Source organism: Fopius arisanus, unplaced genomic scaffold, assembly GCF_000806365.1.
Source record: "Fopius arisanus strain USDA-PBARC FA_bdor unplaced genomic scaffold, ASM80636v1 scaffold00029, whole genome shotgun sequence".
Taxonomy (NCBI): domain Eukaryota; kingdom Metazoa; phylum Arthropoda; class Insecta; order Hymenoptera; family Braconidae; genus Fopius; species Fopius arisanus.
The window spans coordinates 1,275,152-1,293,322 of NW_011887768.1; the positions used below are offsets into that span (position 1 = coordinate 1,275,152).

Genomic DNA, 18,171 nt, shown 5'->3' on the forward strand with positions numbered 1-18,171 from the left:
CCAGAGAAAATGAATAAACAAATAATAAAAACTAAAAATACTGAAAAACAATCTGCACCGTCAGTGATCAAGATCAAAGAATATTCTGACAAAGAGTTGCGTGCAAATAATTCCAACAGAAACTCAATTACAGACAGTCCACTGATTGGATTGGATGTTTAATTCATCGGAACGCGTGAGAGAATGATACATTATTCCGATGGAATTGTTAGTTCCATTAATGATTAATTAATTAGGGACGAGTAAAACGTTCTCCATAGCATGCCATAAATATTGTTTCTAAATTCTGAGCGGAATAATTGGAGTATCATATTGAAAATAGTTAACATGATATGAGGATTTTAATTGAACGTCGAAGCGGCAAACATTTACATTGAAATTACTCAATCCCAACTGTTTAATTATTCAATACGGTGACATACGACGTCTACAATTGCGCAAGTCGCATTCATTCCGATGACGTTCATGTGGAGTACATATTCATATCGCTATTGTGGGTTATGGAAAAAAACCAGCGCTCAATTTAAAAAAGTACTGTCTCTTGTGTTGAGCAGATGCTGCGGGGGAGTTCATTTTTCAGTCATAAACTTTAAGTAGCTCCTATCTCCCGGGAGATATATATTTCTACAGATTTTTATCTCACCGTTATTAATGATTCAATTCACTGGTAAAATGGTGGAGCAGAATATATCATTTTCACTTTGGGATTAATATTTTTCTGGAAATTTCAAATTTCTAATTAAATCAGAGAAAATTCCATTTTGTTTAATTGTTACAGGAATATTCATTTATTTCAATTACATCGGATGGAAATGAGATAGATATGCAAAACCTGAAGAGACGAATAATTAATATTAATCAATATTAATATTTTTCCGGAAATATCGCGATGAAAAATCGAATCGAATCGAAAAAAAAATTTATGAAAAAATCATAAAACCGAATGAACAACTCCAAAAATCTAAATCACACGTGAATAAAATAAAAATGCGAAAGATCTAGAAATGAAAGATTGTGTTATTCCACCACTTGCACTAGCCTAAATTAAATGAAATGATATCAAATAAAATGGTATTCCTGGGCAAAGGGAAATGGAGTGATATAATTTTGTGTGGCAACACCGTCGGACGAAAATGGAAAAAATCGACTGAATCACCATCTAAATCAAGATAATATAAGATTAATAAAATATATTCTTACCAACGACCTCGAGAAACAGAAATATACTCGTGGGTGGATGTGTAGAAACTTGGCACTCGTACATACCAGCGTCCCTTGGTTGAACGTACTTTATTTGAAGGGTCCAATCCTCACTATGATGAAAGTGGATAGCCTGGAAACGACCGTCGCTGGCGTACGTTGTCAGACCGACGGTTAGTAATTGATGTTGTATACTCTTTCTCCTGATCCAAGTGACCTACATAAATCAAAGCAATTTCCACTGAAAATAATGAGGACCAAACCAAATAATCCCTTCAAACTTCATTCAACTCTTGACTAATAAAAATATAACATTGTCAATTAAGATAAATTGGTTGAATTATTTATTCTCAATTTATCGGAAATTTAATAGAATTTATGTTTCGGTGATTTGAAGATTTTTATTTCATGCAGTGGAAGGAAAATAAATTACTGTTCCCTCTCCGATGCTGTGGACGATGCAGGGTAGGAGAGCAGTGGATCCTGATTGTGCAAGAATTCTGGTAGAATTATCAGTCCCAAAATTCATAATTGGGGCCTTGATAGTAGAGAAATCAGGATTATTCACAGCGTTGTTAACACCACTTCGACTCTGATGAATCATCTCTGCTTCAACGTACGTCGACGTGTATTCTGTACAGATTATTTATTTTCTTTCTCAAAAATCAAATCCAATCGATACCCCAATAACCGATCAAAAAAGAATAAAATAAACGATAAAACTTACTGGTCTGCATGGCAACGTTCAGAAGCAGTGAAACGACTAAAATCCGCATTTTATCGTTTTTTTTTTCTCGTCTCCTTCCTCTAGTCTTTTTTTCTTCTTTCAGTCTTTTGTCATTCACCAACTCAATAGTTTTTCCGCTGCCGTCAGATCAACCTCCCCATCTCGTTTATTTTTCTTCATTTTGGTTGAGTAAAAAGCCTTCTTCCCCCCACCCCTGGCTTTCCAAAAAAAACGGGGAGAAATTTTATTTTAAAGTTGAAATCCCCCGGGTTGTCACGACTCACTCATAAAATATCTGCAACAAAATAAAACAGTTTTTGGATGTATTGGACATTTTTCAACTTTGAATATGTTCGATTGGGCAAATAAATTTGATTTATTATATCGGTAAAGTGTGGATCGAATTGCGGTAAGGGTAGTGTAATACGAAACTACAACCGCACGGAAATATATTCCAATTATTTTCATCCCAGTTATAACGCATCGTTTATTATTATTTTCTCATTGGTGAAAAGCCGATTTCAACGAGTTTTACCTCCATACCCCAGCCACGACGCGTATTAATTCATTTCGATTTCTACTTTTCATTAATTAACTCTTTCGATATAATGGGAAATGCGAGGAATGATTTTCGTTTTTTCATCTTTTTTGTTTATTTTCTTTAATTGTTTTTTTAATCCGGATTACGCAATCCTCCAGCACCGATTTTTAATTAATAATCGGATATTTTTATTTTCACCGAAACACTCGACTCTTTTATTTCACCAAGATGTTAATTGTTAAATTTCAAATATTGTTTATTAAATAAATTCGTTGATATCATCGCTTCATTATAATAAAAATATTTTTTATGAGAATTTCTATTTTCTATATTTTCATTTCGGAAAAAAATTTTTTAAAATCGATTGAATCGATTAACAAAAAAAAACATTAAAAATGCTTTAACAAATAATTATTATATTATTATTATTATTGTAATAAATTTCCAGATATTCGACTTGTTGAAATAAATTGGTATTCTTGAATTTATATTTAATCCATTGAAAAATGCGTCTTTTTGGTATTTTTTTTTTCTGGATGATTCAAAATAATTTGAATGAGAAAGACGAATGGCGGAGGGGAAAATGGCGTATGAGGGTGGCCAGAAGCGGTTCAATATCTGGGGATCAATTGGAATTAGATGACGAGGATTTCGCACAGATGTCAGGAGAAAAAGGGCATATCGATTTTTTTTTTTCTCGATTATTTGATCCGGGGCAGAATGGATGGGCCTAGATTGGAATTCAGTGATTTTCACGTGATTTTTTACGCTGCAGAGATCAGGTTGAGCCCATTCATATCTTTTGGTCAGCAGATATTGAAGATTTAACGAGATCTGTTCCGTCTTTTGTCCCATCCCTAAGCCAATTTCATGAGATCTCGTTTCCCCATCCCTATCGCATCGCATCAATCTTGATTACTCCTTGATTACTATCAGGTACGTGGAAATCTGCGGCTATTTTAATTATTTAGATAAATCCCATATTTTTCTACCTTCTTCAATAAATTTCCTCTACATTCAATCCCTATTATCATTATTATTAATTATGATTCATGATTATTGATTATTATTGAATATTCTTATTATTTCACGTGACCTCTCCCCAATTTTTTATTGTAATTTATATTTATATTTTTTTATTCATTAAAACGAATCGTTTTATCACGAATTAATCACGCGTTTTATTTGATAATAATTAGTAACAATTCGTTGAACTTTTGAACATTCTTTTATTGCTAGAAAATATTCATTTGCAATAATAAATAATTTTGAAAATTCGCGCTGAATTCGGTAATTTTATGGGTGATTATCGCTTTCTGGAATTTTTACCGGAGGGAGAGAAAATGTAATTACTCCAATGAAAATTGAAATATTTTTGGAAAATTTTATCAAAGGCACGATTTTTCAATTATAAATTAATATAACTTTTCGTATATAATTATTCCGCAAACGACCGAGAATCGATGTAAATCGCTGGGTAAATGACACGTAACAATTTCCCACCTTCAATTATTGTGAAATTGTTTGAAATTTCCTTTGGTCTTGGACAATGGAGGACATGTGTTAACTTTCTGAATTAACTGACCGGTAACAGACGATTTAGTTAACAAAATCCGGTGCAACCGACCCTGAAATTTTAATTTCTATCCTGACAGATGTCTAGGGAATTTAGAAGATCGAGATTATCCTTTGTTCAAATAGCAACATAAACCATTGTCATTGTACTGAATTACGCATGGAGGAATTGAGTATATATATATATAGATGCACATAGAGATATTCTCCAGGACATTCATCAAAACCGAGGGAAAACCAGATTTTCAAATCCTGACAAAGAGAATCCTTGACACCCTGAAAGTTATAAATAATCATTTACAATTTTCATGAACCATTACATGAGCTTTATTTAATAAAAAAAAAAAAAATCCACGAAATTTCTCATTCAATCGCGAAAATTCCGGAAAAAGGGAAAAAATATTCAAAAAATGTGCAGTTGAATTTTATTTATTGTTATTAAATTCATGGATGGAAAATTCTCCATTAATTTCATATCACTTTGTTATTAAAAATTGTACATGAATTCTAGATTCGAAAATTACCAGGAAAAATTGATATCCCAGTTTTTCTGGTTGGCGGAAAATTCGAAAATTCGTTTCACGATAGAAAATGAATATTGGAAATATCGTATAATAAACTCCAGAAGATGTCGAGATTTCTCCGAAAACCTGAGGAAAAACCACTTGTCACCCTTTACCACATGACCACAGGATCGATTTCTCGCCACACCCTCACCAAAACTTAATAATCCAAACGATCCGCAAATTTTTTTTTTTAATTATCCAATCGCATCCGCAATTCGCAAAAAAAAAATCTACAAGAGGAATTGGATAATCGACAGGTGGACATCACATGAAAAGAAGAAAAATATAAAAATCTCATATTTGGAAATTGTAGAGATATTTCACCGGTGGAACGAGCCATTGTGGAGAATGTTAACGAGCTCTTCCAATTATTGCAGCAAAAGTTATTGAGTAAATCGTGTTAATTTGCGGGTTGAGAGTTGAAAAGTTTGTTCACGGGGAAAAGTAACTTGTGGAGGAACTACGGGCTATGAAAAAATATCCAGTGAAATAGTATCCACGGTAAATATAAGTAATTAGTGCAAAGATTAATTTGCGGGAGGTACATTTCAACAGAAATTCCAATTATATAAAATTTTCAAACAAAAATTCGATTCCATGTCCTTCAAATAGCGACTACCCTCCGAAAAATTAAGGAAAAATTACGATGAAGAGAAAAAGAGTTTGAAATAATTTCTTCCACAAAAGTTGCGGGGAATTGAATTTTTTTTTTCATCGACAAAAGTTGAGAAAATTTCATCAATTACTGTTATCCCGAGTTGAATTAATTTTTATCCGAGAAAGTAATGGTGTAACTTGATTCCCAGAAGTTCAAAATCTCGAGTGCAATTATTTCCACATGACAATTACGAATCATTTGAGTGCGGGTATAATTACGAAAAATGTCGACTGTCGGTGTGAGTGAAATTTATGGTAAAAGGAATGATAATCATTCGGTACTAATGCAAATGGATGTTCAAGGGAAAAAGGAAAAGACTCTAGTGCCTGTGTCACTCAGAATTATTACACGTAAAACAGAATTCGTATTTCAACCCCACGAGTCTCAACATAAACATTTGCCGAGTACACCAACTTCACACACAAGTGTGAGACTTCAATAAAAAAAATTCCCCTGATGTTTTCGCATTAAATTTCCCCCGCGGAAAAATCTCAACCGAAAAAAAAAAATGTGAACTGCGAATCCAATAACTTTTCCTCAGCTTCAATCGTGATTTATTCGCGTCTGGATGGAACGGAAAAATCGCTGTTTTTTTAAGGAATTATTGAGTTAGAATTTGCATTTTTCATCCGCAAAATTTCGACTGGAAAATTTACCGTGGAGCGATCAGGGAAATTCCCGTGTACATGTACATATATAATCATTGGAATATTATATGAGGTGGATCAAAGAGAAGTTCAATATTAGTCTGATCACGATATACTCGTTGAAGTTATACGAATCCCCTCTAAGTTCATTAAGGGAATATATTTTCGAGTACATAGAAGTCAGATATCCTTATCACACGCATCTCAGAATAGATACTCTTATCAAAGAATTATTTTTCATCTGAAACTTGAAAAATATCTGATTTCGCCTCTCTCCGTTCATCAAGGCCTTTGACATTTTTCCGGTAATAATATCAGGGTAAACCCGTCCTGATAATAAAATAGGAAACATCAAGTGAATCAAGTGAAATATTCTGTTGTGCCAAAAAAAAATAATCAGAATGAAAAAAAAGGAGATTATAATCTCTCCAGCGTAAAGATTGAAAAGGTGAGTTAATCTTTCACTCGGTTTTTTCAAAATATCTTGGAAACTGGGGGGAATAGAAAAATTATCGTAATGACCTTTTTTGTAGTTCACGAACAGCCCTAGAGAAAATGTTATAACGAAAATTTGACAATTCTCGTTCATTTGCGAGATATTTGTGAAAACCGCGAAGATTAATTCAGCAAGTGAAATTTTGGGTTTTTCTTCGATGAGTTTTTTTGGAATATTAATGAATAAACAAAATCTTTTGTTGGAAATGGATTTTATGATGAACGAAGGGAATTTCAAGATAAAAAGAAAATGTCAACGAGTGAGGATTTTACAGTCGCAAAAAGAATAATCCCCGTCATGATGAATTAGTAATGCCCGCGAAAGTACAAAAAAAAAATCGCGAAATAACACATGAAGAACTCGTAGACTTAAAAAAGTGTTATCTCACCAGAAGAATATCGATATTTCACATTCTCGAGAGAAGATAGCGCTGAGACAATGATAGAGAATGTATTTTCGTGAGTCTGTGGGAAAAAAATGGAGAATTCACTTTCGAAATGAAAAAGAAAAATGTTTTTCGACACAGACTCCGTAAAAAATGATTCTTCATTCAAGAAGCTGTTGAGTGAAAGCTCAAACTCTTATCGTACGAATGTTCGCTTTCCCTCTAAGAAGGATTCCAGAATGGAATGAATTGGAAGGATCGAAATGCTTTCAGCGACAGAAAGAACAGGATCCCCGATTGAAAGAGAAAAATCTCAAAGAGAATGGCAGCTCTCAAGAAACGGAATTAAAAAATATCGAATAAATTGTATCAATTCGCGATATTCGATTCGAGCTGCAGTTCAGCTTCAGAATATGGAAATTCGAGACTAAATAACTGGGGTATTCCCCGGAGAGTCAACGAAAGAATGAAGATAAATATCCAGATGATATTTCGTATTCAAATTTAAGATATCCTGGAAACAGAGATTTTAAAAAGTTGAATAAAATCAATATCTCGTAATGAAAAATTAATAAAGGAAAATGTTGTAAATAAATGGAGTTGTCAGAGAGAAAAAATAGCAGTGGGGATTTTTTTTTTTTGGAAGAGCTGTGATTTTTATAAATTTACACCTGCTCTGCCAAGAAGCGAGGGAAAATGTTGAAAGCAGTTGAAAAATTAATTAGTTAAGAATAAAAAAATCCATAGGACTGGGATACACCAGATTTAACTGGGTAAATCGTCTCTTCAGGAATTAACGTTGAAAATAATTTAATCCTAGGTTCAATGTAAATGGAGTAATAAGCGAATAAATAAATGCTATTCACGTTATCCCTGAATCATCCCCTAAAATAATAATACTGACTTGACCCAGTTTTTTTTTTCAGACATTTTTTTTTACATTTTCCCTGAAAACCTCTCACTTCGCGAATTAAGTAAAAAAAAAACTCTCGATAACGAGAAAAAAAAATCGCTGGAATGCAAAAGAAGATAAATTTACTCAACTCTTCGGCGAGTCGTTCTGAAATATCTCTGGAATTATGGGGGATGGGGAAATTTTTCTGGAGAATGTTGTTCAGGGATATTGCTGATGTGATATTGATAAAAATGATAATTTTGGATGAAATTCCGAGTAAACATTGAAATTTTAATAAATTGGGAGAATTGTATTGAGAAATTAATCAGGGACTTCATCGGGCAACAGAATAGAATAAAAACCTATATCAAGCCTTTGAATTCCCTGAATCAGCGGTGAAAAACTTCTGGAATAAAATATCCTCTTCCCTGGTGACATTATCTCTTTATTCCTCAAAGTGCTCTGAAAAAAAATAAATAAAATAGACTGGGGGTTTAAAATACTTTCAATAACAAAAGCATTGAAAAAAGAGAATATGATAAACCCCCGGTACCGCAAACTCTTACCCAAAAAAAAAAAGCCGCGTGTCCCGAATAAATTAGCAATGTCTCCCCCCCAAAAAAAAATCCTTAAAACACCCCAGCGCAACTCCACCCGAAAAACTTGAAACTCACCCCGAGAATATCTGAAATAAGTTTTTCTCTTTCCCCCCCAAAAAAAATCGAGGGTAGTACAAAGAAAAATTATGAGGTGAACACCGGGAGAAATTTAAATCCTGATAGAGCGAATTTTGAGGTGAACGTTGAAGAAGGATATCCATTTTTCGTTTGATATGAAGAGAGGGATTCTCTCACCGCTTTCACGCCCATTTCTTTCACCCCTTTTTCACCCCCTGCCGCCCATTTTTTTTTTACCAACCCCGTGTAAGAAATGTCGCGCGCAATAAACAATTGCGGTAATAATGGGAAAAATTTCCAACGCACTGAGAATTTTTAAAATATATCAGTGCATGTGTTTGGAGTCTTGTCTATTCGATTAAGATCATTACTTCCAAATGATTAGTTACACTGTACAGGTGTATGCACAACCCCATGCAATTGGAAACCATCAATTTTATTGATACAATACCCCCCTCACTATCTCACGCTGAGCGATACACAAGCATTTAAACGGCCGATTGGTATCACTCATAGTTCAGAGGCCATAAATTATGTCATTAAACACAAGCGGCATAAACCTACCTGCAACCCCCTCACTCACTCCCCCAAAAACCACCCCATCCCCAAATGGACCCCAATTTCTTCTCTCTGATTTATCCGAAATTTTTTCCAATTGTCTCCAACTGTTCCAATTGTTCCCAATTTCTCTGATCAATTGTTCTTCAATTTATCACAATTTTTTAAAAATAAAATTCAAATAAATTCTCACAAAAATTCTCGGGTATTTGCGCTGAAATTTTTTCACTCAACGACAACAGTAGGAAATTATTACTGACAATGATCTCTCGGGTTTTCCTCAGGGCGTTGTTGTACTTTTCATTGGTGAATTGCACTTGAAATTCCACGAGATAAAGCACTAGGAGTCGACACTTCCTGTCCGGGTAACGCTGTACCGTGCACTGTGCTCCGACAGTTCGCAGCCACCCATACGCCTATCAAAGTACTCTCCCCCTTCCACCCTTCTGAGTACTCCCCCTCCATCCATTTCCCCCCCATATTCCCCTCTGTGCGACCCCTCTCTGGGCCACATAGGGGTTGAAAGCCGTCTGGGTACTTGGGAGTGTTGAGAGCGCGTGCGTATCATTCAGAATTCCTTTTTCCTCCACCTAAAAATAAAAAAGAAAACAAAAAAAAAACAGCGTGAACAAAAAAAAAAATCATACATGTGTTTTTGCATTTAATCTTTTAGTCACATCACGAATTTTTCTCTCTCTGTATTTTACCTCTCGCTTCCACCAATCGTGAGGATTTTTCTTCTCCTCTCTCATTATTTATGGCATTCTCGATTTCCTTTTTTCACCGTTGGGAATATATCGGTGGGGGGTTGGCGATGGGGGTGAACGGGAAAGGAGGGGGAGCAGGGGGGCTATATTAATACCCACAACTGCTCAAATTTCTCGTTTAATTGTGGGGTCTATGGTATTTTGAGGAGCACCCGTGGGACGTGGTACATGCACCTGATGATGGGAATGACGCAGGCGCCCAAATGGTCACCAATGAGGGGGTGGAGGGAGGGGGAGGGGGAGAGGGGAAGGGCGAAAAGGGGAATCAGGGGGGTTTAGGGGTTTAAATTGCAAGGGAGAACAACCCCGCCCCATAAAAGACCAGGGGGAAAATCAGACGATTATGGGGGCCGGGGGGTTGGGGGGGCGCGGGGGTGGTAAAGGGGAGGAATAAGCGGTTTTATGCTCGTACGGTGGCTTTATTACCTTTGCTGTTATCTTTTAATTTCCAAAATCCTGTAATAATGTTTTTTTTTTTTTTATTCAGCATGACCTGGTGACAGTCTCTTTCATCCGGGGCTTATTGTCCGAGTTTTTTGGCCCGTCGAACAAAAGTTGATGGTTAATTTAATTATTTGGGTATGGGCATCGGGGTTTTATTGAAAAAGTTTTCGAGGTTTTCAGGGATAATCGTTGAGTTGAGTTTTTTAATTTTTTAATGGAAGCTCTGGGTGGAGTGAGTGAAATTTTATTACGAGGAGTTACTCAATTATGGAGAGCTAGCGGATGTGTGGGGTCTGGGTGCATATTTTCTGGGGAATTTTATGGGGAATTGAATTTATTTATTTTTTTTTTGGCGAATCATGCGGTGGGGAGCCAGTGGAATGCCGGCAATTGACATTTTTAACATTTTTTATTATGGATTTTTTGAGGGATGAATATTTATCGGGAGTTCGGGGGGGAGGCTATTTTTGCAAGAATTTTAATGGAAAATTTACGGGTTGTTGGGGTGATTGTGGTGGGAGTGGAAATTTTAAGTCGGATGTGCAGAATGTTTGGATTATTTTGGGGTGAATGGACTTTTCGGTGTCAATGGAAAATTGGAGGGGTGAAAGGAGGTCGGGAAATGAATAACTCAAATTTTCTGGGGGGAGGAATGTTTAATTCATTCTCAAAGCTAAATTCCAACTAGATATTCCAGCATCAGATATTCGGTCACATTTCAGACACTTCTGTCCGAAGACTGAAAAAAGCGACAAAAAATTACGCATTACTCCAGTAATTAGGGACAACCATGCGATAAAATGAAATATTCTCGGGTAATTTCTTACAATCGATCGAAGTATTAATCTGAATTTTTTATGTTAATTGAAATAAAAAAAAGATAGAATTACTCGGATATCCTTACTAATAATGAAGGGATAACGGCTGCCCATCAACTCACAAAACATTAATAATTAAGTCCTTTTTAATCACCTGAATAATGAACTCGTGCGGAAAATAGTAACTCCAACGAACCTAATGAAGATCGATCGAATGATTAATTAAATAATCGAAGAACTAATTTTCCATTCGTGCGTTTATCACTTTATTTTCAAGCGATCAAATATAAACGATAAAAATTCAAAGTAATGATTTTTTTAATTAACACAAAGGGAGAGGAATTTTTATTCAAGTGATGAAAAAATTCCCGAAAGTTTACCATGTCCAAAAAAAAATATTTTTCACATTCTTTTGATATTTGCATCACGCATTGAGAATATTTTTCATCGAGACTGCAAGCACTCGATCAATTAATTACGAAAAAATAAATATTCGGGTTTCACCGTGAAAAATGTTATATAAATGCAGATTGAATTACTGGAGAATGGCGGAAGTTATTGGATGAAAATCGTAGGAACCGCATAAAGTTTTTTTTATTTTAATCAATCACTCCAGAATTTTATTGAAGGATGGAATTCAATAATGATTGACACACGTTCGATAACTGGATTTACTCCAGAATTTTTCATTGTTTAAGACTCACCAATTCAAATAAAAGAAAAGCCACGGATTTTTTTTTGAAAATACAATTTAATCAAGAACCTGTGCCATAAAATGACGGATTGACATGATGAAAATCGTTCAACAAATGGTTTTATTGCGGAGAAATTTATTCAGTCACTACCACATCTCTTCCATAAAAGTCTGTTATAAATGTAATTGGCAATAATTAATCCCATGTCTGCGTAAAATTCTCGGTTTTTTATTTTTTTTTTTATTAGACTAGAATGCTCGTTCTTTTATTATTGATAATAAAATTCATCGATGATTGATACCTAGCCATAAAATGGGGGATATTGAGTGAGTATTCATTCCCCTCGAAATTCACTCAATAAATAATCGAGAATTAATTGCATTGAATTTCGCATTGTAATCATGATTGAGAATTGAGTACACGGCATTGTTAAAAGAAAATCAATTGCGCAAATATAAAATTGTAAATTCGGAAAAATCTCCACTAGTTGTGGCAATTTTACGAATTGTAATAATTACTTTCATCCAGCGATTTTCCAATTCGTAAAAAAAATCGATTGTGATATTAAAAAGAACAATTCAATGAATCCAGGATGCAGACTGAAAATTAATGGAATAATGATCGAAATCGATTGAAATTGGATATTTTTATTTCGAAAAAATGATTCGATACATTTTATCGTAACATCAATGGAATAATGATAAGACTATCGGCACAAGTAGTTGTTTTACCCTGGGGAATTCATAGATCACTTCGTATTCCATGACCAGGAGCTGGTGGGGGACTGGTAAGAGAGGTCAGACCTCCAGCCGGGTCAGCAGCAAAACGAGTAGAAACCTGGGGTCCAGGTGGTGGCCTCTCACCTGACTTGAATTTATTTATAATGGTCTTCGTAGTTTCTGGTGTCAGGTCCTCCTGAAATTAACAATAAATTTCGCTATCTTGTCTCCATTTATTCCAGTCATTTAATTTTTACGAGAATTCAATTCGTGGACGTACTGTTTGCCAATAAATTTGTGTAGAATTGATTAAAAAATAAAAAATAAACAAAGAGCATAAAAAAACATGCTTAACTTTTTGAGTGCTTCGATAGTTTTTTTTATTCTAGTTCTAGTCTCATTGAGGGTTGTCGAATAGATCGGGGTCAAGCGGTCATTTGTAGTGGGTCATGAAAGTTGGGGAGATTTTTTCGTGGCATCGAGGGATTATTTATTTATTTTTTTTCATCGGTGATTATCGAGGGACTTTTCATGAATCTTTGGTAAGTGAGATACTCACCGGTTTATGGTTTAAAGGTGAGCATTTACGAGGCTTGAATTATCTATTGAATATTCCGCGTGCCAGTCCCTTTAACCGAGCATTTTTCGAGGACCATTACACGTCAGTTTTGGGGGATAATTTTGTGGCTCAACGAATAATAGATTTTATGGAATTATTCGATTGCTAGTTGATAAATAACAATTAATACACCTGTTTTCATTCAGTCCCTATGATTTATGGTATTCATTATTGAATTTGATGGGGGAAATGTTATTTTCAGATCTCGACTTCGATTGTTTGGATTCTGCAAAATTAATTGGGCGTAATTAACTCATAGGAATGAACAGGCTGGAATAGAATTTATTAACGAATGTATTGAAGTTCTGGTGGAGTGATTAATTATGCCGGAGAATATTAAAGCTTTTTGGTTGTTGAATTTTTACTTCATTGTGGATATCACTGGGATAAAGTGAATTACAACTCCATCCAAAAATCGATGGATACAATGGAGTAAAAGTTTTAATTGCGGAAAAATAAATCTGGTTTCATTAGACGTATGAGAATCCATTGGTGGGCGATTGGGCATAAAAGGTTATTTTTCAAGAGTTTTAACTATTCACCGGTCTTTTCCATTCCCGACTTCCGATGAAATAATTTATTCTGGAAAAACTTGAAAATATCAGACTTCAGAAAGATTTAAAACCGAGCGAAGCTTTTGCAAAGATTTTTTTTTTATCTTTTTACTTCTCGTCTTTATCTATAATAAACCCAGAAAGTACTTCTCATGGATCTGAAGATATTTCTCGAGAACTCAACTGAATCGACTTGTTACACTTTACCACTCCGCTAATGAGTTATCTGTCAACTGGCTGAAAGGATTCGAAACTTCAAGAGAATTAACGTGAACTCGAAGATCTATTTTCCTCGCTCTTTTCCATCCCTCATAATTCCATTACTGAGTTTTCCAATGGTGAGCTGAAGTTCCTCCCGCACATGCCAACTAGCACTCGCAATATTTCGAAGGACCAATTTATTGTCAATTACAATACCCCCTAATTAATTACCAACCGAAAATATCTCTCCACTTGAATTCCCCAAGATTTCCATAAAAACCAACTAAAAATTGAGGTATAAAAAATATTGAATATTGAGTGTTCAGTATTTTCTAAAAATCCATAATTTTATCCGAGCTGTGAAACTTCCGGTAATGAATTTAACCCCCTCAAAGTGCAATACACCTCCTCCCTCAGTTGATATTAACACAAATTAAGTTAATGAATGAGTTAAGGTTTTTCCCTGTCGAAAAGGCACCGGCAGTTTGAGGAAGGAATTCAATTCCACTTTATCAACAAAGTCCCACGCCCCTCCCGTGAAATTTCAAACGACACACTTGCCAGAGAAAATGCAACTGGGACTAGAATTTTAAATGCCAACTCAAAGCTAAACTCAAGTTAGACAACTCGAGGTAAACCCGTGTATTTAGTATCCATATTTAATCATGTCATACGTACGTAGAAGTCGTCATTGACCTGGAGCATCGGTGCATTAGCACAAGCACCGAGGCACTCTACCTCGGATATTGTAAACAATTTGTCTTTCGATGTTTCACCAACTTTACACCCAGCTGATTCCTCAACGGCCTTCAGAATAGAATCAGAATCCCTCAGCCAGCACGGGGTGCATGTGCAAACACCAATATGATATTTTCCCATCGGTCTTCTGTTGAACATTGTGTAGAAAGTAGCAACCTCGTAAACTCTCATATTCGCAACATTAAGTATCTCAGCTACTTTGTGCATTGCGGAAATTGGTAGCCAACCGTGTTGCCTTTGTGCTAGATCCAGGAGTGGTATCATCGCCCCTCTCTTGTGACCATCTGGATATATTGCAAGGATTGCATCGACTCTCTTCTTGTTCGCATCGTTGAACTCAAAGGGAATGTTTGGATTATCATATTCCGTGTCTCTGTGCTGTTTTAAATCATTCACGCAATTTAATACAATCATTTCACTGGACTTGGATTGCATGATCAGGATGATATGATTTTATTCTCTCATGTCTATTGTCAATGCAGTGAAGGACAGAATTTCATATTCAATGATTAATCGACAGGATTTGAATGATATATTCAGGAAAGATGTACATTATTTACAAGTGTCAACAGCTACCACAGCCCGAGGGCTTTTACACTGATCTATAACTCAGGACTTATGAGCTATTTCTCACTGGGAGGGTGCGATTATGGGAGAAATGGAAGTTTAAAAAAACCCCTGGGCTGTGGTGAATGGAATAGATTGAAAGCTGCAATCACAAATGTGAGGATTTATTAAAGGGAGAGCAAGATTGACTTTTCAATTTCTCCCTCGTCAACTCTCGTTGTGAAAACCTAAAAATGTTCAGGAATTTCTCAAATTTCACGTAATCAATTTATCGTTATTGACAACAAAACCCGGGGCATTCGTTCTAGTCTTCCCTTATCCCCCTTTTCATTTCTGTTCATCAATCGGAAAGTCTTTGAGGGTTTCACTTCGCATTATTTATAATTTTCTGGGCCATTAGAGGGGGAAAAATCCTCGAGAAGTGAATAATGGGGACTGAAAATAAAAAATTTCGACGTGACAATTTTTAAAGAAAACCCCTGCGAGTTATTATGATTGTTATGAGATTTTCTTGATTTATTTAATTTATTAAATGAAAAATGCGACCAGATAATTTCTGATTTCCACAGATTCGGGGAAATAAAATAAACTCAATAAAAAAGTTGAAACTAGCACTCGTTTATCCTCAGTTCCATTTCAATTCCATAGAAATCCTTTGATAGTTTTATCTTTCGTTATTTCTAAATTCCAACTAGCTTCTCACTTTTGTGTTCATTATATGGAACTCTTTTTGCCAGAGTTTTATTCATCCGATGAATGAATTCTCTCTGAATAGATTGTTTTTGCGCTGGCCATTCATTCGTGATGAATCCAGCTTTATAATTCAAAACAAAGCGATTGGAGGTGGAACCCAGTGCATTAATTACGTTTGTACCATTTTACATTATTGCAATGTATTTTTTTTCTTCACTTACTACAAATAAATGATCAGATGCACGACTCGCTGACAGCTGTAGCTGCCTGACATTCCTCAGTGCCTGTCAATTGACACAATCAGTGTTTTATTATCAAATTTATTCATTATGTAAGACGAATGGGGGTTATGAACATTGTTTTTATAAATTTTATTATTCGAAATGAAAACGAGAAAAACTCACTGTTAGGCTGCACTTTTTAGCAACTGACGACAGCATTTTTGCACTTTTTTCACACTTTTTGTTGATTAATTTTTCTTTTATTGGGAGAAAAATAAAATACAAACGAGTCGATGACGACCTACTGTAAAATACTGAACAGCTGATCTGTGCGCAGGTGCAGAGGCTGCGCTCGTCGTCTGCGCAGATGGGAAATTCGAATTTTTTTTGTATATATCTTATAATAAATCGCGAGTGAAAATATGGGAGAGTTTTTCCGGGCTTTTATCCTGCTTGAAAAAAAAAAACAAAATTTACATGGTGAACGTTGTTTCCCGCATTTTTTAAAAATCCATTTCACCGCGTTTTTCTATAATCTATATTATAAAAAATAGAATTGGTGGTGATATAAAATATATAATAAATCCGGGATGAAAGAATATTTTGTAGAAAAAAAAATAATAGCCAACGAAAAATTGATAATAAATTCTGTCACTCTGATAACTTGAATAAAATAATTTTTAATTATAATGGCGAATTAAATATTGGTGTTTGATAATAGGTTTATTTCCATAGGCATTGGGGCACTCAATGATAAAGGAGTCATTGTGAAATTGTTCCACTTGCTGGAGCCAGATGTCCGGAATCTCTCGTGGAAATAATACCTGAATTACTTGGCTTTTGTTTCATTACCTGGCACTGTATTTTCTTCTATACATATATTGAGGTGGTATCCCCCCAATTGCCCCTAAAATCTTCCTATTGTTTTGCCTCCTCTATTCTTGTAGACTTCAAATAGGTTTGTGTACTCATCAAAATAAACGTCCCTCTTTATCATTCCAACCCGCTCCTCCCACAGGCCCCCGGGGGGTACGAAAACACAATCGGATTTGGGGTAATGAATTTTGGGAAAGTTTCGTATCATCATGAATGTAATATTAAGTGGTCTAATTCATTTTGCGAGGTAATTTCACAGACAAGTGGATTAAGTTGCTTTGAAAATTCTACGGGTGGTGTACACCCGGAGTACATCGTAAAAAAATTAATTACTGCGGGGGAGAGAAATTTACCCTCTCAGTATCAACCGTGAATTTATTGTTTTACTCATTCATGAGAAGGTTGAAGTGGTTGGTGGATTCTCCTAAATGTTAATAATCCAATTCAAGCACTTCTGCGTTTAGTAATAAAAGTATGAAGAATGGAGATACTCGCGGGCATTTTATTATTTATTCTATTAAAATTTTATCTGGAGGTGCGAATTTTATGCCAGGATAATCCATGAAAATTTTTTTTTTCATTTCCACATTTTTTCAGCTTCTGTAATTTTATTATTTCTATTCTAGGTATTATGGAGAAAATTATGTTAGTCTCTCATGTTCCGTTGTTTCCATTTTTCCATTTATTTCTAACGAAATGAAGTTCGACCTCGATCTGATTACAGGTCGATAATGTTTTTAAAACACGACATCAAGTCCCCACAAACTGTCTCCGGGTAGTCGAGGAGTATTTAATAATCCTCTCCCGTAAATAGACATATTAATGAGTTCAAAGATTCGATTTTTGCGAGAATAGACTTTTAATTCGGTCCACGAGTGACGATTGAGACACAGCAACACAGAATCGTAGTAGAAAATGTTTATTGAGCATTGTTACATTTTATCGTGATAATAGTGACGATGACAGTGATAAGACGATTAACAATAAAGTTTATGATTTTGCGAAAAAAAAGTAAATTACGTTCCCTCAATTAAAAAAAAAATTGATAGAATTCTCGTCGAGTTGACTAGCACAATCATTAAAATATTTAGAAAGCAAACGAAAATAATTAAAATTAAAGCGTTTAGTGCGAATGCGTGAGATAAGATTCGAATAAAATGAGATAAAATAATGTTCTTCTCTTCATAAACGTAAATAAATTATGATTACATAACATTTAAACAGCGACAGGATAAAATCATGAAATTAATTCAATTGTCACTTAATAGTCATTTTGTCAAATCTAAGAACGATTTTTCTCTTTTGTCATTTGT

General features: G+C 35.0%; 2 protein-coding genes across 2 annotated transcripts in view; both read right to left on the reverse strand.

The window, feature by feature from the left end:
* Positions 1 to 9,301, reverse strand: part of LOC105265423 (lachesin) — a gene marked incomplete in the record, with an annotated part of 26,854 nt that extends 17,553 nt beyond the window's left edge. Inside the window, 4 exon segments of the mRNA XM_011302893.1 lie at positions 1,201 to 1,417; positions 1,634 to 1,833; positions 1,928 to 2,222; positions 9,119 to 9,301. Of these exon segments, the coding sequence (XP_011301195.1) occupies positions 1,201 to 1,417; positions 1,634 to 1,833; positions 1,928 to 1,976 (466 nt within the window).
* A 2,975-nt stretch (positions 9,302 to 12,276) lies between these two features.
* Positions 12,277 to 16,322, reverse strand: ND-24 (NADH dehydrogenase ubiquinone). The gene is made up of 4 exons (XM_011302895.1): positions 16,166 to 16,322; positions 15,983 to 16,045; positions 14,421 to 14,879; positions 12,277 to 12,564 (listed from the first exon to the last, which is right to left on the reverse strand). The coding sequence occupies exons 1-4, from the start codon at positions 16,199 to 16,201 to the stop codon at positions 12,391 to 12,393; spliced, it is 732 nt and encodes a 243-aa protein (XP_011301197.1). The 5' UTR covers positions 16,202 to 16,322; the 3' UTR covers positions 12,277 to 12,390.
* Between the last annotated feature and the right edge of the window lie 1,849 nt (positions 16,323 to 18,171).